The following is a 22,450-nucleotide window of genomic DNA, read 5'->3' as shown; positions in this document are numbered from 1 at the left end:
CAATTATGTTTCCAGTCTAGTATGATTATTAGATGTAAGTTTGCTCGCTGAGCTGAAAAATTCATTTTCAGACATTTTGTCACCCATACAAGGTAACATCATCTGTGAGCCTCTGGTGAAGCACTGCTGTTCTGGCCCGCTTTCTAGTTATGTGTTTAGGTTTCCTTGGTTTGGTGATGTAATTTTCAGTGTTGATGTCATTTATTGTGTTGGTGGTGTTATTTCCTGTTCTTCTTCAGAATGATTCAGTATAATGTTCCTTCAGATCTTCAGAAGGAAGGCTACTTGACTGGAAAGGTAACTTGAAAGGTATGTGGAGCCACAATGTCTCATCATTGCCTCCAGTACCTTATCTTCTATTGTAATCTGTCAGGTTTCTTCAAGAAATCTAGCAGCTTGCCTAGCTAGTTTTAAACTGCTAATAACGTTTGACACGGATTCTGTTTTAAAGTGATTGAGCATGAAGGAGATTTAGCACTCAACATACAGAAACCGTCTGTGAACTGCCCACGGTTCTCAAATCGATGGCCTACACTTCATTGACTCTTCTCATTTCTTCTTCCATTGACATCTGCAAAAGCCTTTGGCAAAGTCTGTCCTGATGCATTTCTAAACAAGTTACCATCACGTAGACTCCTGTTAAACCTGTCCTCAGCACATTCATCTTCTCCTTTATGTACTCTGTGTTTAATCATCGGCCAGTCCTGGGACCCTTTTACTAGTATTTCCAACTTGCTCCTCCTTTCCATCAAATATTGTCCCAGCACATGACCCAGCACAACATGTCCTTGAGGTCTCACCATGTCAATTTCCTGCAGTCTGTTTCACCTTGGCAGTATTCCTGCTGCTTGGCTTGGTCTTTCACTTAATTGATTGTCCACAACATGACCTTATTTTCTTTTTGACAAACCTTAGCTCAGCTACAAGAGGACAAGTGGGTGTTTACATCCTAAGCAACTCCCCCACTAAGACTTGAGCCTGAGTTTTCTGACAGCCAAATGAGCTCTAGTGTGGAGCTGGGACTGACACTAAAAAGGTCAAAGTTGGCATTCCAGATAGCGTTAGTTGTCTTGCAATTAAAGAAACTGCTGAACTATGCATACGTTTATTGCTATTATAAGCACACTTCTTGTCTAGTGCTGAACAGTCCAATTATGAAAGTAAATTGGATGGAGCTGTCAAAACTCAATTCAAGTGGGAACTGTTAGTGTTAACAACGAATATTTTCAGCACAACAGTCTTGGCTACATTCACACCTTCATTCCACAGCGTGATTCTCAGTGAAGAGCTGAATGCACTCTAACCACGCTACTGAGGGGCGGACAGTACCCCGATAATATATGGGCAGCACTCCCAAGCATAAGCGATTGCAACCCAAAAGCAAGTTAGCATGATACGATGTTGTGTATGCACAGTGCAGCTGCAGCAGTATTGACAGTGTGCTGTGTTGGCATTCACAGCAAAAGAGACAGTTTAAAACAAAAGTTTTGCTAAAGAGTGACATTAATAGGCTTCATTTTTACTTCATACCCTCGCCTCTCGATGGCAGCCTCTTTAATATGAACAAACGCTGCTGGAAACACACCCTGCAAGGGAAATAAAGTCTTAATCAGCAACTGTCACCACAGATTTCAAAACTGAGTCCAAGTTTTTTTTTTCTGTCAACAAAATCATCAGAGCACTTGATACAGGACTTAAAATAGCACAAACTGTTCAGGTGGACCTGACAAGAAATAGATTTTTGAAATAACTGCAGGTAAGGAATGGGATTGCTCTGGTTACCAATTATTACTGACACCTTCAGAAAAAAAACAAGAAGACTCACACTGATCGGGAGAAAGTGAGGACTGCAGATGCTGGAGATCAGAGTTGAGAGCGTGGTACTGGAAAAGCACAGCAGGTCAGGCAGCATCTGAGGAGCAGGAGAATCGGCGTTTCGGGCAAAAGCCCTTTATCAGGAATGAAGGGCTTATGCTCGAAATGTCGATTCTCCTGCTCCTCAGATGCTGCCTGACCTGCTGTGCTTTTCCAGCAACACACTCTCGACCCCCTCCGATTGGTTGTTTAGGAAGTTCTGAAAGCACCATTTTTCAACAGTATGATATTTTGCTCGATGTAGAATTGTCCGACAAGGAGAGGGGACTATGGGATATAAATTGGCAACAAAGGTCACCTTGCCTTGAATGTGGAAGAGAGGGGTCAATAGGACTAAAGTAAAGACAATCCTATTATCTCATCCCAGTGCAGTAGTTCTAAGTATCTGACACTATTAAAGTAAGGGCACCATCATTAACATCACTGCAGTGCTCACAGGAGCTGTCAGAATAATACAGCGGATTTAGTCAATAGCTCTGGCACAGTTTAGCCATTACAGGGTATAGTGGTCGTTGCTTCATATTTAAAGGAACATTAGCACATTAGATGTTTTAGTAATGTTAATTAGGAAGATCAGGGTGTTAACTCTGTTAACTGGCAATGTTTTTTTTGCCTTAAGGGGAAGGACATTTTGAGTGTGGGTCATATGTGATACAGTTTATAATTGGCCTATGTCAACAAATAAGAAAAATGTTAATTTTTGTTCATTGAAGGTTCTTTCTCATTCATTAGTTCCGAGTCTTGTAATCTCGACCAACCATTCTTCACCCTGGACACCTGTTATTCCACCTGTTGTGACAAATTTGCCCATTCATGGGGAAACCATGGAAACGGCACCCAGAACTGATGGTGAGTTGAGTGTCCTTTGAATTAGGATTTGGAATCCTTGACCTCAAATTGACCTACAGTCACACAGTAGGAGAGGCACTGCAGAGATTGAGTCATAAAGTTTTTGATTCGAAGTTTGACGTGTCCATGTGATTAATGAAGATGTCAATGGGTGGAGGGATGCGATGAAGGGAGCTACAGGACCCAATTCAATTTTATTCACTGTACATACCTGAGGGAATGGAATTATCAGATTTACAAACAATGGACAGTTAACACACTGAGATCCAAACCTCCCTCTGCCCCATTTTTGTGCACTAGCCAGCCTGTTGGTTCATTTGTACAAAAGTTATAGTGGCAATTGGTAAATGATGTACTCCTTTCCCTGCACTTGATTAATTTCAAAACTGTTAAAATATTGGGCCCTTAATTCATTTCTACACTTGGCAATGTTCAAATACTGGACAGTGATAGCTAAATGTCATGCGGAGAGATTGACACAAAGAAAATTCTTTTACATCAGGGAGATTATGGCAGCTGAATTTTCATTGGTCTAATCAACATAGCAATCATTTGGGGTAAATCACTCCCTTTTAAAAAGCCCCAGTAAAGTCCTGCATTCCTACATCAAAATGTTTTTTTTTTGTTGTCCCTTTATTCAAAGGATTACGGCAACTGAATTTTAGTTAGCCGAAACAACTCAGGGGGTTGTGGCAATCATTTTGCCGTATCGCAACTTCACATCAGAAAGTTCCAGCAAGGCTTCAGAAAAAAACTCTGACGCACACATGCACGCACACACACATTCATATGCACACACATCAACACACACGAACACACACAAACACATGGACAGACACATGTACACTCACATGAACACACAAACACATGCACATGCATAAATACACACACGAATAAGTACATGCACACATACACGTACACACACATGCACACGTACATTTGACACACATGTACGCACATGCGCACACACACACACACATATGAACAGACAGTTATACTTTGTTATAGTCATTAATCCATTTGTTATGATCCCAGCTGATAGCAATAGAGGACATTTGGATCCCAGAGTGAGACCAGATTAGATGGATCACAAGTTTTATTGTTGATATTATTTTATGGTGGTCAACCACTGTTCATATTCACAATAAGCTTCCAACATAGATTTAGCAAAAAAAATCACAAAAGAAATAAAAAGCTATTTTACACTCAATAAAAACTATTTGAAATAGTCTCATTACAAAAATTGAAAGTAATGATTCAACCTTTTTATGCTAACAACTACTTTACTGATAATCAAACACTGTCTCCAATTTAAATTTCCTTGTCCAGTTGGCATAGTGTAATTGGTTTCTGGAACTTCCTTCTTACTAACATCTGAGCATTTCTCGAGCAAATACCAGCAGTTTTCATACTCTCAGCATTTAGCTATTCTCTGCTTCTAGAGCATTCATCCAAGGTAGTTCCCCAGCCCTTCCTTATTGGAGATGGTAATTAATGGCATCAATATCTACCATAGGGTTGGTTTAGCTCAGTTGGCTGGATGGCTGGTTTATGATACAAAGTGATGTTGATAGCATGGGTAGGTTCAATTCCTCCTTGAGCAAAGGTTACCATGAAGGATTCTTCCCTCTTCCCTTGACTGAAGTCTGGCGACGGTCAGGTGAAACCACCACCAGCCGTCTATCAGATGAGAAAGCAGCCTTGTTGTCTGGTGAGACTATGGCAATGCTGCTCTGAATGAACCTGCAAATGTTGCCTTACCCGTTGTGATACTGTCACTATGCTTCTTTTTTTAATCGTAAGTACTCTTGTTCCTAACACATTGATCTATAAAGCTCAATGATATTAAAGATCTTATTTATATGCAGATCGACAAAATGTCAGACACCCCAACAGAAGGTGGCATGGTGGCTGAGTGGTTGGCACTACAGTCTCACAGCACCGGGGACCCGGATTTGATTCCAACTTGGACGACTGTCTGTGTGGAGTTTGCACATTGTCCCTATGCCTGCATTGGTTTCCTCTGGTTGCTCTGGTTTCCTCGCACAGTTCAAAGATGTACAGGTCAGGATAATTGACCATGCTATATTGGCCATAGTGTCAAGTGCATTAGTCAGAGGGGAATGGGACTGGGTAAGATATGCTTTGGAAGATCGGAGTGGACTGGTTGAGCCAAATGGCCTGTTTCCAAACTGTAGGGAATCTAATCACTCAAAGCTAAAAGCTTATTGTCCCCTTAATATACACAATACAGAAACAAAAATCAAACGTAATTGTTCTTCTATGTTAGAACATTAGCTTCCAAATGATTATACTATAATATGAATTTTCATCACAGCAGTTACTTTATAAATGTTTAAGATAAAATGTAGCATGTCAAGATGAATGTGTTTCAGAACGTTAACACATGAAAACATTTCAGTTGGATTTGAGATGAGGCAATGAATACAAGCAAGCAGCCATAGCTTACATCAAACATTGACTTACCCGCTGTGACTTGTTTTTCATCAGGCACCCTCTGTACCAGCCTGAGGGGAAGAGAAATATAGATATAATTGAGGGCCATATTTAGTTGAGATTCCCAATAAGGCAAAATTCTACAGACCTTCGTAGAACAGGAAAAGGCCATTCAGCCCACAGATTATAGTTTGTGCTTCACTCTAAACACCTCCCCACCCCCTACTTCATCAAACCTCATCAGAGTACCATATACTTCCTTTCTGCACCATCTACTTATCTCGGTTCCCCTTAAAGGCATCTGTGTACTTCTATTTATTAATTACTTTCCACTATATAACACACTATGAGGCTCAAGCACTAAATTATACAGGAGTGAGTGCATTTGTTCTTTGGGGGAGAAAAGGAAACGTATTGCCAGGTGGTCTGGCTATGTGCCACAGACGAGACAGATTTCTGAGAGAAGAAGTGCTCAGAATCGTTGCTCTGATCCCAGCATTTGTGTGTGACCCGTTTGGACCCATCACCAACGTGAGCCTCCCGCTCTTCGTAGCAGTTGCTAGGAGGTAATAATCTGGTTAGTTCCTTGCCACCAATCACAGCAGGTCCGAAGTGGAGTCAAATGTGCAAATGTTAAGCTGATATTTGAAGCAAGTGCAATGAGTATCCCACGGTTCACGCGACAGGGGTCTTCAAATTCTTCAAGGTTTTTTGGACTCACAAAGGCTCTTATCTAGTCATGAGACTTTTGTCTGTCTGTAGGAAAAGCTAGATGAAAAAGGTACCACCATCCATTGCATGCCCATGTTCTCCCAGTTGCTGGTTGCATGATGCAATGAAGATGGAATTAGAGTCATAGAGATGTACAGCATGGAGACAAACCCTTTGGTCCAACTCGTCCATGCCAAACAGATATCCTAATTTAATCTAGTTCCAGTTGTCAGTACTTGGCCCATATCCCTGTAAATCCTTCCTATTCATGTACTCATCCAGGTTGTATTGCTTAACTGTATTTATCTGTGTTCACACGTTATTGCTTTGATACTGTCCTATACAAAGGATTAAAAAGCTTCAAATAAAAATCACACAGGATGCAAAACATTAACACTTTCTCACTGTGCAAATGCTGCTGAGTTCTCAAGCATTGTTTGTAATTACACTGTTAGGTTTATTTGGAATGAAGTAACATAAATGGGAAATCCAAACCCCTGAACACAACAAACTGGTCAGGATCAAAGCAGAACAACAGAAACTGCTTGATAAAGGCCACAAATCTAATCATTGGCATCCTGACTGAGCTCTGTAGAAAATCAATTGTTCATGAACAATGTGAAAATTGCACATTGCACCAAATTGCACCAACCTGAATGGAGGGACTCTGGGTCAGCCCACAGCAGAACCCCAAAACAAAGTCAAACCTTGGCCCAACAGTTAATATTAAACTTGGGAACGATAAGCACTGAATTCGAAATGTCTGAATAAATTAGCTTTTTGAAAATGTTTCCAGCTTTCTTCTTAAGCTTTCCACCATGAAAAAGTAGAGCTGGATAGTGACTGGAAGGAGAATGTAATGATTGTAACAAGGTCAGCCAGGTGGACCTCGCACAATAAGAGGTTTGTGACTGTTAACCTGGTCCAATCAGGGAGCCCTGGCTGACAGATAGAAACACGAGTGTCAAAGTTCCTGTTCACTCTGAGAGCTGGCTCTGAGGGAGCTGTGTCAGTGTCAAGGAGTGTCCACATGTAAATAAAAGGTGACTTGGTGATAGGATTCTGGCCCCTGTGGTGTTATTTCAGTGGTGACATGAGAGAAGCACGCTCTAGAAGAAATTCACTTGAAACAATCGTCTTTGAGTTACATTAAGCATTTCTGGTATCATGCTATTAGTCAGGAAGCTTGATTTGTCTACTCCTCTCATCAAAAACTTGGACCCAGTATGTGGAAAGAATGCACTCTATTTTTCCAGGCAAATGACATTGGGGCAGATGAAAAGCAACAAGTAATTCTGCTGACAGCTTGTGGTCCTGCAGCTTTTTCAGTTCTTGGGAGCCTTATTTTTCCTGAGGCACCAGATGCTAAAGAATTGACAGATTTCGATAAGGAATATTACGACCCCAAGCCTTCTCAAATTCTGAGATGCCGTTGGTTTTACTAAGTTCTTCAAGAACCAGGAGAATCCATATTGAGATTTTTGACAAGATGAAGACTACTGACAAAGGCATGTAACTTTGGTTTATCCCTTAATGGGATACTGAGAGACCAGTTGATATGTGGGATTAATGATGTAACCATGCAAAAGTGTGCGCTAGATGAAGCCCATCTGGACTTCAAACAGGCTTGACAATTGGCTTTATCATTGGAAAATACAGCAAGTGGAGCATATGAGTTGCAGGATATTCCAATGGAAGTGGGTCAGCCCACAGCAAAACCCCAAAACAAAGCCAAGCCTCAGCCAAATGGTTAAAAGTTTCTCCAGGACCCAGGCCTGTACGCCATTAGTTGCTGCTGGTATGCAGCCTCAAGACAACAAAAGAGCACTATTAGATGTAAACGGAGTAGGAGAACTCACAGGCTGGTATCCAGGGGAGTGCACACCCTGAAGGTCCACCTGCAGCTGGATTGGAACTATCAAAATGCTCAGCAACATCAAAATCAGAAGCAATTGAGGCAAAAATCTGGTTAAATAATCACTCAGTTCTAATGGAGGTCGATACTGGTGTGGCTGTTTCATTAATTGCAGAACTGGACTTTATGAAGATGCAGTATGGACTTCACCCCTTATATTTGCATAATACCTCAGCCAGGCTGAGACCCTGCACCAGGGAACCTTTACAGATTAAGGGTATAGCTTCAGTTCTGGTCCAGCCAATGGAGAGTATCTTACAAGGTCTATCCCAGGTTTCCATTTATCCAGATGCCTGTGAATAACCTGGAAGACTAATAAGAAACACTGAGAGAACTTGGACATGGTCCTTTGTATCCCAAGTGAGCAAGTTAGGCCATAGAGTTGATAAGACAGTGTTAAGGTGGGTAAAAACAATGACTGCAGATGCTGGAAACCAGATTCTGGATTAGTGGTGCTGGAAGAGCACAGCAGTCTAGGCAGCATCCAAGGAGCAGCGAAATCGACGTTTCAGGCAAAAGCCCTTCATCAGGAATACAGGCAGAGAGCCTGAAGGGTGGAGAGATAAGTGAGAGGAGGGTGGGGGTGGGGAGAAAGTAGCATAGAGTACAATGGGTGAGTGGGGGAGGGGATGAAGGTGATAGGTCGGCGGTGGGGGGGGGAGGGTGGAGTGGATAGGTGGAAAAGAAGATAGGCAGGTAGGACAAGCCATGGGAACAGTGCCGAGCTGGAAGTTTGGAACTGGGGTGAGGTGGGGGAAGAGGAAATGAGGAAACTGTTGAAGTCCACATTGATGCCCTGGGGTTGAAATGTTCCAAGGCAGAAGATGAGGCGTTCTTCCTCCAGGCATCTGGTGGTGAGGGAGCGGTGGTGAAGGAGGCCCAGGACCTCCATGTCCTTGGCAGAGTGGGAGGGGGAGTTGAAACTTTGGGCCACAGGGCGGTGTGGTTGATTGGTGCGGGTGTCCCGGAGATGCTCCCTAAAGCGCTCTGCTAGGAGGCATCCAGTCTCCCCAATGTAGAGGAGATCGCACCAGGAGCAATGGATACAATAAATGATATTGGTGGATGTGCAGGTAAAACTTTGATGGATGTGGAAGGCTCCTTTAGGGCTTTGGATGGAGATGAGGGAGAAGGTGTGGGCGCAGGTTTTGCAATTCCTGCAGTGGCAGGGGAAGGTGCCAGGATGGGAGGGTGGGTTGTAGGGGGGGGCGTGGACCTGACCAGGTAGTCACGGAGGGAACAGTCTTTGCGGAAGGCGGAAAGGGGTGGGGAGGGAAATATATCCCTGGTGGTGGGGTTTCTTTTAACATATTGGAAGATAAAGAGATGGCAACCAAAAGGCACCCTGGTTCCCACATCTGTACTGGAGCTTAGATCTTTCCTCAAGCTGGTGAATTATTATGGAAAGTTCATACATAACCTGGCCTCCATCCTGGCACCTTCGGTTCAACTCTTAAAAAAGGGACAGCCTTGGAAATGGTCACATAGCCAAGCCATGACGTTCAGGGAAGTGAGGAAACAGCTATCACCCACTAAGGTGTTGGCACACCATGATTCTAAGCGAGATCTGGCATTGACATGTGATGCCTCCCTGTTCTGCATTTGCATAGCATTAATTCGTAGGTGGCCCAATGGAGAGGAACATGAGTTAGCATATGCATCCAGGACCTTGGCTAATGCAGTGCGTAAATATGCCCAGTTAGAGAAGGAATGTTTGGCTATCATATTTGGAGTCATGAAGTTCTGCCAGCACCTTGGCTGGCATAAATTTGTAATAATAATGGACCACAAACTCCTGCAAGGTCTACATGATGAGGAAAAGGCAGTGCCAGTCATGACTTCAGGCTGAACTCAGCGGTGGGCTCTAATATTAAGTGCGTATCAGAGGAACTTCGATTATCAGACACGGGCAGGGAGTATTTCATTCGGTCAATTGAATGTTGGATAATCAAGTGCTGAATAACATAGTTAGCCAAGCATCGGGACCTTGCGATCTCATTTGGATAATCTGAAATTTGGTTAATTGAATGCCAGATAATTGAGGTTCCTCTGTAATTACAAGTTGGAACATCATCCAGGAGGCCAAGTAGCAAATGCATTGAGCAGCCTCCCATCACTGGAAGATTCCGTAATGGTTTTCAAATTTATGAGCACACCTCCAGTCACAGCTGATAAGAGCAGGCTTTGGATGCAGAAGGATCCGGTGCTGACAACACTGGCATGGCTGGTGATGATGGGTGAAACCAAAGGGCCAGGACTGAGGCTTTGGTGGGTCCAGACAGGCCAGATCATAGTAGAGGATGACATTTAGCTAATTCTAGAAGGCTGCGATCGGATTGGTTCCACCACTTTCACAGTATGCAGTGATTGTAACAAGGTTAGCCAGATGGGCCTCATAGGATATGAGTTCCCTGATTGGGGCTGTTAATCTGGTCCCATCAGGGAGCCCTGACTGACAGCTAGAAACAGGAGTGTCAGAGGTTCTGTTCACTCTGAGAGCTGGTTCTGCAGGAACTGGATCAGTGTCAAGCACAATCCACGTGTAAATAAAGTGTAACTTGGTGACAGGATACCAGTCTCAATGGAGTTATTGAATGAGCTAAATCTATTATCATGTGTACCGAGGCACAGTGAAAAGCTTTGTCTTGCAAGCAGTACAGGCAGATCACATAGTTAAGTAGCACAGACAGTAAGTAATAGGTAAAAACTGGCAAAAACAAAAACACAGGTACAAGCGAATGTTAAGAGTTTGCGAGTCTATTCAGTATTCTAACAACAGTAGGGTAGAAATTGTTATGAAATCAGCTGGTGCGTGTGTTCAGGCTTCTGTACCATCTCCCCGAGGTTGTCGAAAAACACTGCCAGGATGGGATGGATCTTTGATTTCAGAGAAACGTCTCAGTAAGAATACGTTAAAGGAATATCAGTGCTGGAATGATCATGTTAATGTTACCTGATCGCCGCAAAAATATATTTATTTCTCTGATTACTAATGCAATTTTAGGCTTTCAATCTGTCTTTCATGCAGAGACCCCTGTTACATAGTTACTAGTCACTTTTCAACCAGTGTCTAAATTTTGGCTTACCTTCACACTTTTCCAGGATTTGCACTGTGTCCCCAACACATAGTGAGAGTTGTGGATCCCTCTGTGCCTCAAAGTTAAAGATCGCTGGAAACAAAGTAAAAAATAAACAAAATTAGCTGATCAAAAACCACCATTTTTATCTTTGCACAACTCCCTAAAGGTTTTGTCAGTGCAATTATGATCAGAGTTTTGTCACATGATTGCAAGGACAGAAATCTGACATATACTCAAAGACAGCTCGTGCCACTGTTTATGGAATGTTCCACAATTCACAGATTCACAAGGATGCTGACCTTCTGTAAGGGAGAATGGCTGATGACTTTAATTCTGATGAATAGTCATGGACCTGAAATTAATATCACGATACTAAGGCATTAGTGCAGTTTCTTTTTTTAAAAAATCAGGTTGAATTCAAATTTCACATTGGTTGGAATTGAAAGTGTGAGACTCTGGATTCCTAGCCCCTATGGGGTTGCCACTATGCCACTGCCTCCTCTTACTGTTCATTATCAAAGGCATGAAAATTTAGGGTACAGGCTGTAAAAAGCACTGTCTACTTGAGTTTGTACTGTATTATGTGCTACGCGACAATTTCTGTTGTATTCTACATTATTCCGATAGTGGTAAATATGGGTTATTGAATTTTATCTGACTGTTATAATTACTACATTCCCACAGTGTGGAAGCAGACCATTCAACCCATCAATTCCACACCAAACTTCTGAAGAGCATTCCGCCCAGATGTATTTACCATAGCTAATCCATTTAACCGACACATCCCTGGACACTATGGGGCAATTTAACATGGCCATCCACATAACCAGCACAGCTTTGGATTGAGGAAGGAAACTGGAGCACCGGACAAGTAGGACAGGTCAAGAGGGCAGTGCCGAGTCCATCTTCCTTCCGACCTATCCGCTCTGCCCTCCATACCAACCTATCACTATTAACCCCCCACACTTGCATCCACCTAGTGCCATCCCGGCTACCTTACCCCAGCCCCACTCCCACTCTCCTATTTATCTCTCAGCCCTCTTCTCCCCTCCACATTCCTGATGAAGGGCTTACGCCCGAAACGTCAACTCTCCTGCTCCTGGGATGCTGCATGCCTTTGATGTGCTTTTCCAGCATCTGCAATCCTCACCTTCTCCTTTATGTAACATTGTCAGAATGAGGCAACAGCATCAGCACCCTTCCTTAATTCACCTTTTGTGTGACACATACACATCAGGAGAAGAGAGACACAGCTGCCAGTTGGCCAGCTTGGAAAGACAATGGAACTACATACACATATACAAATGAGGGACAGCAGTAGGCCATTCAGCCCCTCAAGCCTGTTCAGTAAGATTATGGCTGATCTGATGACTCCACATTGCAACCTCCTCCCTGGCACACTTCTAACCCTCCTTTTCTTTAAATTGGATTCTATTTACTCCCAGTGTCGTGAGCTAGTGAGGGTAGGAGTAGGAGGATAGAGCACATGAATACTGAGGAGCTGGTGCAGGGGAGAAGGATTCATATTTTTGGATCACTGGAATCTCTTCTGGGATAGAAGTGACCTGAATTAGGAGGATCGATTGCACCTGAAGTGGAAGGGGTCTAATATATTGGTGGGGAGATTTTCTAGAGCTGCTCAGGAGGATTTAAACAAGTAAGTGGGCTGGGAGGGGGACCCAGGGAGATAGTAAGGAAAGTGATCAGTCTGAGGCTGGTACAGTTAGGAAAAGGAGCAAGTCAAACAGTCAGGACAGGTAAGAACAAAACAGAGAACAAGGTAGGACTGATAACTTAAACTGCATTTATTTCAATGCAACAGGCCTAACAGGGAAGGGCAGATGAACTCAGGGCATGGTTGGGAACATGGGATTGAGATATCAAAACAATTACAGAAACATGGCTCAGGGATGGGCAGGACTGGAAGCTTAATGTTCCAGGGTATAGATTCTATAGGAAGGATAGAAAGGGGGCAGGAGAGGAGGGGGCGCGGTGTTTTGATTCGGGATAACCTTTCGGCTGTACTTAGGGAGGATATTTCTGCTAATACATCCAGGGACTTCCCAGTTCTCAGTTCCACACTGAGAAATAAGAAAGTGATGATCACTTTATTAGGATTGCACTATAGAACACCCAGTCACCAGTAGGAAATTGAGAAACAAATTGTAAGAAGATATCAGTTATCTGTAAGAATAATATGGTGGCTATGGTAGGGAATTTTAAATTTCCAAACATAGACTGGGACTGCCATAGTGTTGAGGGTTTAGATGGAAAGGAATTTGTTGAGCATGTACAAGAAATCTTTCTGATTCTGATTCTAGGTGGATGTACCTATTAGAGAAGGTGCAAAACTTGACCTACTCTTGGGAAATAAGGCAAGACAGGTGACTGAGATGTCAGTGGGGGAACACTTTGGGACCAGTGACCAAAATTCTATTTATTTGAAAATAATGAAGAAAAAGACCAGATCAAAAATTTGAAGCTCTAAATTGGAGGAAGGCAAATTTTGACGAATTGAGGCAAGAACTTTCAAAAGTTATTTGGGGACAGATATTTGCAGGTAAAGGGACAGTTGGAAAATGGGAAGCCTTCGAAGATGAGAATTCCAGTCCAAAGACAGAATGTTCCTGTTAGGGTGAAAGGAAAGGCTGGAAGGTGTAGGAAATGCTAGATGACGAGAGAAATAGAGGGTTTGGTTAAGAAAAAGAAGGAAGCATATGTCAGGTATAGACAGGACAGATTGAGTGAATCCTTAGAAGAGTATAAAGGCAGTAGGAGTACACTCAAGAAAGAAATCAGGAAGGCAAAAAGGGGACATGAGATAGCTTTGGCAAGTAGGGTACAGGAGAATCCAAAGAGCTTTTACAAATGCATTAGGGACAAAAGGATAACTAGGGAGAGAATAGGGCCCCTTAAAGATCAGCAAGGTACCTTTGTGTGGAACTATAGGAGATGGGAGAGATAGTAAATGTGTATTTTGTATCAGTGTTTACTGTGGAGAAGGACATGGAAGCTAGAGAAAGTGGGGAAATAAATAGTGACATATTGGAAAATGTTCATACTACAGAGGAGGAGGTGCTAGGTGTTTTAAACACATAAAGGTAGATAAATCCCCAAGACCTGATTAGGTATACCCTGGGGGTCTATGGAAAGCTAGGGAAGTGATTGCTGGGCCTCTTGCTGAGATATTTGTATCATTGATAGTCACAGGTGAGGTGCCAGAAGACTGGAGATCGGCTAACACGGTGCCACTGTTTAAGTAAGGTGGTAGAGAAAAACCAGGGACCTATAGTCCAATGAGCCTGGCATCAGTGGTGGGCAAATTGTTGGAGGGAATCCTGAGGGATAGCATTTACATGTATTCGGAAAGGCAAGGACTGATTAGAAATAGTCAACATGGCTTTGTGCGTGGGAAATCATGTCTCATGAACTTGATTGAGTTTTTTGAAGAAGCACCAAAGAGACTTGATGAGGCAGAGCAGTGGACGTGATCTAAGTGGAGTTCAGTAAGGCATTCGATAAGGTTCCTCATGGGAGACTGGCTAGCAAGGTTAGATCACGTGGAATACAGGGATTTGGATACAGAACTGGCTCAAAGGTAGAAGATAGAGGATGGTAGTGGAGGGTTGTTTTTCAGACTGGAGGCCTGTGACCAGTGGTGTGCTGGTCCACTCCTTTTCGTCATTTTTATAAAGGATTTGGATGGGAACATAGGAGGTATAGTTAGTAAGTTCGCAAATGACACCAAAAATGGAGGTGTAGTGGACAATGAAGAAGGTTACCTCAGAGTACAACAGGATCTTGATCAGATGGGCCTATGGATTGAGGAATGGCAGATGGAGTTTAATTTAGATAAATGCAAGGTACTGCATTTTGGAAAAGCAAATCAGGGCAGGACTGATACACTTAATGGTAAGGTCCTGGGGAGTGTGGCTGAACAAAAAGAGCTTGGAGAACAGGTTCAGAGTTCCTTGAAAGTGGAGTCACAGGTAAATAGGATAGTGAAGAAGACATTTGGTATGTTTTCTCTTATTGCTGAGTGCATTGAGTACAGGAGTTGGGAGGTCATGTTGCAGCTGTACAGGACATTGGTTAGGCCACTTTTGGAGTACTGCTTTCAGTTCTGATCTCCCTGATATAGGAAGGATGTTGTGAAACTTGAAAGGGTTTAGAAAAGACTTGCAAGAATGTTGCCGGAGTTGGAGGATTTGAGCTATAGGGAGAGGTTGAATACCTGGGGCTGTTTTCCCTGGAGCGTAAGAGGCTGAGGGGTGCCTCTACAGAGGTTTATAAAATCATTAAGTGCATGGATCGGGTAAATAGCCATGGTCTTTTCCCTGGTGTGGGGGAGTACAGAACTAGAGGGCATACATTTAGGATGGGAGGAGGAAAAATTTAAAAGGAACCTAAGAGACAACTTTTTCACACAGAAAGTGGTGTGTGTATGGAATGAGCTGCCAGAGGAAGTGGTGGAGGCTGGTACAATTACAACAGTAGATTATTTTAGGATATCTGACTGGCATGGACGAATTGAATTTGAACTGTTTCTGTGCTGTACAGCTCTATGACTCTGTGAACCTATCTCTGCCATAAACACAAATCAGACTTTGCTTCCACTGCCCTTTGAAGAAGAGTACCAAAATCCTGTGAAGCTCTGTCAGAAAAGATTTCTCTTCACCTTTCCCTTAAATGTGTAACATCTTGTTGTCAAACAGTGACTCCCAGTTTGAGATTCTCCCACAAGAGAGAATATCCCTTCCATCTCCACTTAACTCTGGCTCACAGTTTAAACAGTATTTCAGCAGCTGCTTTTGAGAGGCAGAGCAGAGAGAAGAATGTGATTTCATATTTACAGATCCTGAAAGACTTTCTTCTGCTCTCTTTCTCTCTCTCTCTCTCCCTGTTCTCTCAATATCTCCAAAAACCGTGCCAGTGAAAATGCAAGTCGGGAAAGCAATCCAAGATTCAAAGGTATGGACAGATTCTGTCGCTACTGTGGATGTTTAACGGACTGTCATCCAGATATTGAATTAGACAGCAAGAGAACTTTAGAAATTGCCAAGGGCTTTTATTGTAAATCTATAGTTTAGCACAAACACCTGTTTCCACCTTTCCCTATTCAGAAGCCAATTCCCCGCTGGGAAAAGCCCAGCTCTTAAATACAAAGCCCACTGAGGATTACTTTCTCTCAGCCAATTGTGGAGCTGTTCTGGTCCATCCTTAAAGGAACCTGCATTTCTAACGAGTCAACAATTAGCCAACTGTGACATCATGTGTAAAATCTAACACCTTAAAGATTCTAATTTTTAAACTGTGAAGCTTTATTTCTTCCTGTCTATCCCAGAGTTTCTGCCTTCTAAACCCATTATCTGCATCTGTGCATATCTTTGAGGGCATATGTGTTTTTAATTTTTCTCATGCTTGATAAATATTTGAATTCCTTTTAAGGGAAACCCTTATGTTGGCTTCTTCCATTTCTAGTGAGCCACATCTTACTCACAGAATTGCTACACTGTGAAAGCAGACCATTCAGCCCATCGAGTCCACACCAATCCTCTGAGGAGCATTCCACCATGACTCACACTCCCTACCCTGCTATTGCCGACACATCCCTGACACTGTGGGAAGTTTAGCATGGTCAAAACACCTAACGTGCACAGCTTTGGACTGTGTTAGAGAACCAGAGCGCTCGGAGGAAGCCTACGGGGACTTGGGGAGAATGTGCAAACTCCAAGTAATTGCCTGAAGTGGGACTCAAAAGTGGGTCCCCAGTGCTGTTAGGCAGCAGTGCTCACCACTGTGCCACCCTGCCACCACTGCACCACTGCTCTCACAATTATAATGTCATGGAGATCTGCAGCACGAAAACAGACCTTTTGGTCCAACTCATCCATGTCTACCAGATACCTTAAATTAGTCCAGTCCCATTTTTCAGCATTTAGCTCATATCCCTCTTGACCCTTCCTATTCATATAACTATCCAGATGCCTTTTAAATGTTGTCATTGTATCAGCTTCCACCACTTCCTCTGGCAGCTCGTTCCAGAAACACCTCACCCTCTGCGTGAAAAAGTTGCTCCTTAAGCCCTTGTTAAATCTTTCCTCTCTCACTTTAAACCTATGCCCTCTAGCATTGGACTCCACTTCCCTGGGGAAAAGACCTTGGCTAGTCACCCTGTCTATACCCTTTATAATTTTATAAACCTCTATAAGGTCACCCCTCAGCCTCCGACTCTCCAGGGAAAACAACCCCTTCGTATTTGAAGTCTGCTAGCTGCGTGCTTAAAATAGAATTTAAAAATCATGTGCCTGTACTGGGTGAGAGGGAGTTAAAGGAGGGGTATCAATTCCCTTTCCTGAACCAGTTGGAACATTGTGTGAGCTGTATTCTACTCTGTGTCCTTGTCTAATGTCTGCTGTAGATTACACTCTCCCTGTGATCGTAGACTGCACAGGCATTAGATTCTTCAACTAATTTTACAATTCTGACACGAAGGGAAAAAGCGAAAGTGATATTTTAAAAGCTAATTCGAAAACAGGTGAAAGCAGCACAACAATATTTTTATTGAAAGTAGAAATGAAAATAGATTTCCCAGATTGCCTGGTAATGGCTGCTGACTTGTACCTTAGAGGACGTATACTGACGTGATGGATGGGTCATTGCTTTAGAAATTCTATTACCTGCCCGCTTGCAAAATAAATGTATGGGCACTAAATTAAAATGTATTACTGAGGAGCAGAATGGCACAGTATCAAGGTTGTCATTTTTTTTTTGTTTATTTGTGGTGAAGTGAGCAGATGGTCCTCCTATCTTGTGCCCTCCTGCCTGCCCATTTCATTTCCCAGAAACTGGAGAGTACAGCAACTCTCGTCGGGCACACAGTGCCAGGCCTGCCAGTTTGGCTAAAGTAATCCCCACTCTGAGAACTGCTTGTCTCAGTACCCTTGACCCTCAGCGCAGCATGTTTGGAAAATACAAAGGGGGGCCAACAGTGGGAGTCCACAAGATGTGAATCCATCCAAGGGTAAGTAATTAAATCACGGCGTTGGTGGTGTTAATTAGGCTTCTGGCCTCTGTCATAAGCTGCTACCTGTTGGATCATTGACTCTACCCCCTACAGCAAGGGAGCTGGGCTTCTATTCTTAGAGAGTTATAGTCTGTGAAAGTGACAGACTGCATAACGCGAAAAGGTCATCTGCATTGTCGTGACATTATTTCTAACAGAATGGATTCAGTTTACACAGCCCAGAGGAGTGCACCTTCGCTGGACACTTTTGGGAGCACTTGGAGCCTCCGAAAGCTATTTGCCTTTCTTAACGTTTCAGTCCCTGCTGTGGCTGGAAAGGATTAGTGTTACTTTAGTCTGAAACTGGAAATATTGTTGGGGTGTCGGAGGAAATAAAGAAGGAAAGGAAAGGTTTAAAAAAAAGAGAGATGGAGGAGGAGTAATTGGGAGGAGGGGTAGGAGATTAGAAAGGAAGGGAGAACTAAAGAGACTGTACTTCTGTAGTTCCTTTCACCATCTCAGGAGGCCCCAAGTGGCTTTCCAGTATTTTTGGGTAAATGTCACTGTTGTAATACTGGAAATGTGGCAGACAACATAAACACAGAAAACCCCCTTAACAGGATTAGATTCCCTACAGTGTGGAAACAGGCCCTTCAGCCCAACAAGTGCACACTGACCCTCCAAAGAGCAACCCACCCAGACCCATTCCCCCCTGACTAATGCACCAAACACTACAGGCAATTTAGCCTGGCCAATTCACCTGACCTGCACATCTTTGGACGGTGGGAGGAAACCGACGCAGACACGGGGAGAATGTGCAAACTCCACACAGGCTGGAATCAAACTCCGAGGCTGGAATCAAACCTGGGACCCTGGTGCTGTGAGGCAGCAGTGCTAACCACTGAGCCACCATGCCGCCCCATGGTGATGGTGAAAACAATTCAATTCCAAGGAGCTGGCCGTGCAAAATAAATATCAACCACAACAGCAAAGAAAACAATTTGCTCTTTTTTGAATAATGGCATGGAAACTGGCAACACCGTCTGAGATTGTAGATGGGGCCCTCAATTTAGCACCCTGTTCATACCTGCACCAGTACTAACCTCAGTGGTATAGTGCAGGCACTGTTAATCCACAAGCTCAGCTAATGTTCTGGGGACCTGTGTTCAAATTCTGCTTCAGCAGACGGTGGAATTAAGACCAACATCTCATCTTCAGACAACTTTCAGGTTGTGAGCCCTTCACTTTAGCTTTACTTGTTATATTCTCTGTCACTATGTCCTCTCTCCCCTCTCCATCACCCCAGAGGCACTGTCTGCTCTTTTCAGTCTGGCAGTTAGACACACCATCGTTCTGCCATTCTCACATTCCGGTCACTTAATCTGAACTATCAACATCCTTTCTGCCCCAGAAAAGAGCAGGCAGTCCCTCTAGGGTGGGGGAGAGGGGAGAGAGGACATAGTGACAGACAACATAAAAAGTAAAGCTAAAGAGAAGGACTCACAATCTGAAAGTTGTCTGAAGATAAGATGTTGGTCATAATTCCACCATTGGAATTTGAACACAGCTCCCCAGGTCACTAGCTGAGTTTGTGGATTAGCAGTCCAGCAGTAATAACCATCACCACCTCTCTAAATGGCATAAAAGTTGACAAGTCATGTTGCAGCTATATAAAACTTGACTTCATCCACATTTGGAATATTGTGTGCAGTTCTGGCCACCACACTACAGGAAGGATGTGGAGGCTTTAGTAAGAGTGCAAAAAAGGTTCTGTAGGACTGTTGCCTGAATTGGCTGTAAGGAGAGGTTAGACAAATTTGGATTGTTTTTGCTAGAGCTTACGGGGCTGAGGAGTGACCTAAGACGTGTATAAAATTATGAGGGGCATGGATAGGATGAGTAGTCGGAGCTTTTCCCCGGGTGGAAATGTCAAATACTAGGGGCGTAGGTTTAAAGGTGAGAGGGATATCATTTAAAAGATATGTACGAGGAAAATTTATTTGCACAGAAGGTGGTAGGTGCCTGCAACATATGCTGCCAGGGGAGACGTTGAAGCAGATATGATAGCAATATTTATGAGGCATTTAGACAGGCACATATAGGGGCAGGAACAAGAGTGACATAGATCATGTGCAAGCAGATGGGATTAGGTCAGAATAGCATCATGGTCAACACAGGCATGATGGGCTGAAGGGCCTGTTCCCTAAATTATGTTCAAGCTTGATGCTGGCATTCAGTGGCATTGTGCAAAAGCTTGTGAAAATGCGGGTCATGCAGCCCAAGATGACACAGCAGGGATAATTAATTAATTAATTAATTAATTAAGAATTAAGAATTAAGGGTGACAGAGCAGCAAAGGTTTCTTATTAAAATGACAGAACTAGCTGAGTGGAGCAAATTCCCAGAAAGGCAAGGACAAAGTACCTTTAGCATCAGAACATTTCAGAAGAAAGTATTAAGAGTTTATTAATAAAAATGCTTTTCTGCCTTGCTGTGACTTTCACTGAAAGTTGGCAAGCAAGCTTTCAGACATGTAAACACAAATGTAACGGACAGATTGTGATTTTTAAAACAAATCGCTTCCTCTTCCCACCACCTGTTTGTCAGCAGATTGTGATTTACATTTTCCCAATTTTAAATCATGGAGGCATATCTACTTAACTCCCTCTATTTGTGGACTCAGGCTTTGTATGGAATACAACACCACTGTGATGAGGTTAAACCAGCAGAAAGGAAAAAGTCCTTTCTGATAGAGGGCTCTTGCCCAAAACATCAATTCTCCTGCTCCTTGGATGCTGCCTGACCTGCTGTGCTTTTCCAACACCACACTCTAAACCAGCAGAAAGTCTTATTTCACTCTTCAAAGTGTTTGCACTTTGCAACACAGGCACACTTACAAACATACAAGGGCAAATCGAACTGGAGAAGATGAAGAGATGCACCCGGATTGGATGCTTTCGTGGTGCGTCTATGAAAGTTTCTAATAGTCCTTGTGGACATGCCAAATATTCTGAGCCGTCTGAGGAAGTAGAGGCGTTGGTGTGCTTTCTTGACCGTAGCGTCGATGTGGATGGACCAGGACAGAGTGTTGGTTGACACTTACTCTGAGAAACGCGAAGCTCTCTGCCATCTCTACCTCAGCATCATTAATTCAGACAGTCCTCCACTCCACTTCTTGAAGTCGTTGACCAGTTCCTTCATTTTGCTGACATTAAGGAAGAGATTGTCATCTTTACACCATGTCGCTAAGCTCTCTATCTCTTTCCCGTACTCTGTCTCGTCATTGTTTGAGATCCGATCCAACGTTGTAGCCAAGTGCTCTTATTCTTGGTAAACCTCCTCTTCCCCCTCACAAGAAACCTCAGGTCCTTCCTCAAAGGTCACGGTGAGGAATGGAAGCAATATTTCAGATGTGGGCTAGCCAGCGAAGTCACTAGTCCCAAAACTCCCTTTCTGTGGGTTAGTGCCAAGTGATGATTTGGTTTTGTTTGATTTGATTGTTTTATTGTCAAGTGTATTTATAACAAATATTATGAAAAGTGTTGATTTTTTAAAATATTATATAATCGCTACAGTATGTATATAATCGCTACAGTATGGAAACCCCGAGGAAACACAGACACAGGGACAACACATAAACTCCACATAGATGGTCGCCTGGGGCTGGAATCAAACCTGGAACCTGGTGCTGTAAGGCATCAGTGCTAACCATTGAGCCATCATGCTGTCCCAAGTGTCATCACTCTCCAGCTCCATCTTAAAGCACAGAAAAATAAAGCTGGCAAGAATATAAAGCTGGAAAATAAAGCAATAAAATTAATCTAATAGTCTTATCTCAATAATGTTAGCTGGCCTTTGGAACAGCTCATGCTTCTGTTCACCCACAGGCCTGGATCCTGGCTCCATCCTGAAGCCTCAAGTCCCAGCTGCTAAACTGACTGCACTCCTGCTATCTCACTTCATCATACCATCGTTGCTAGGGTTGCCACTCTCCGGCAACATCTCACTTCCACCGTGAGACCGCGATGGGCCAATCTTGCCGATGCAGCTGCCGCTGGTGCCACAGGGTCCTGAGCCTAAACTCACTGCCAGGCAACCGGGCCTACCCATGAACATAGAGCCTGCGTGTCTGGACTGGGGGATTAAGCCTGATGTCTGCTTCTCTCTCACTGGGAGACCTCGGGGCTGGGGTGGGGCCACGTCCGCCACTGGATGCCCAACACCTGCCTTTCGACATTTACTTGGCCTCACTGCTCCCTGCGCCTGTGCCGCTATCTTTATCTGCCATTCCATACAGCTGGCTTGTATTGTTCCTGTGACATGCATCAAATTGTTGATCCACACATAAAAAACCTTATGTAAGCACTAATCATTACCGAGTATGAGTTAGCCCACGTGCCCAGATTAAAAAGAAAATCTGAAGTTTGTTTTTTGAAAGTAAATTTGACTGACTCATTGGTCTAGGAGAAAGTGAGGATTGCAGATGCTGGGGATCAGAGCTTAAAAATGTGTTGCTGGAAAAGCACAGCAGGTCAGGCAGCATCAAAGGAGAAGGAG

At 43.4% G+C, this 22,450-nt stretch overlaps 1 protein-coding gene across 1 annotated transcript in view; it reads right to left on the bottom strand.

Annotated features, from left to right (window-relative positions):
* LOC140492226 (dedicator of cytokinesis protein 2-like) overlaps window positions 1-22,450 on the bottom strand; it is a 731,998-nt gene that overhangs the window by 638,761 nt on the left and 70,787 nt on the right. Inside the window, exons 2-4 of the mRNA XM_072591134.1 lie at window positions 10,894-10,977; window positions 5,212-5,252; window positions 1,531-1,586 (exon numbers count right to left, since the gene is read on the bottom strand). Of these exons, the coding sequence (XP_072447235.1) occupies window positions 1,531-1,586; window positions 5,212-5,252; window positions 10,894-10,977 (181 nt within the window). The remainder of the gene's footprint in view (window positions 1-1,530; window positions 1,587-5,211; window positions 5,253-10,893; window positions 10,978-22,450) is intronic.

Source organism: Chiloscyllium punctatum, chromosome 20, assembly GCF_047496795.1.
Source record: "Chiloscyllium punctatum isolate Juve2018m chromosome 20, sChiPun1.3, whole genome shotgun sequence".
Lineage (NCBI taxonomy): Eukaryota > Metazoa > Chordata > Chondrichthyes > Orectolobiformes > Hemiscylliidae > Chiloscyllium > Chiloscyllium punctatum.
The sequence above is the reverse complement of the archived record's forward strand: the minus strand, read 5'-3'. Positions and strand labels throughout refer to the sequence as shown.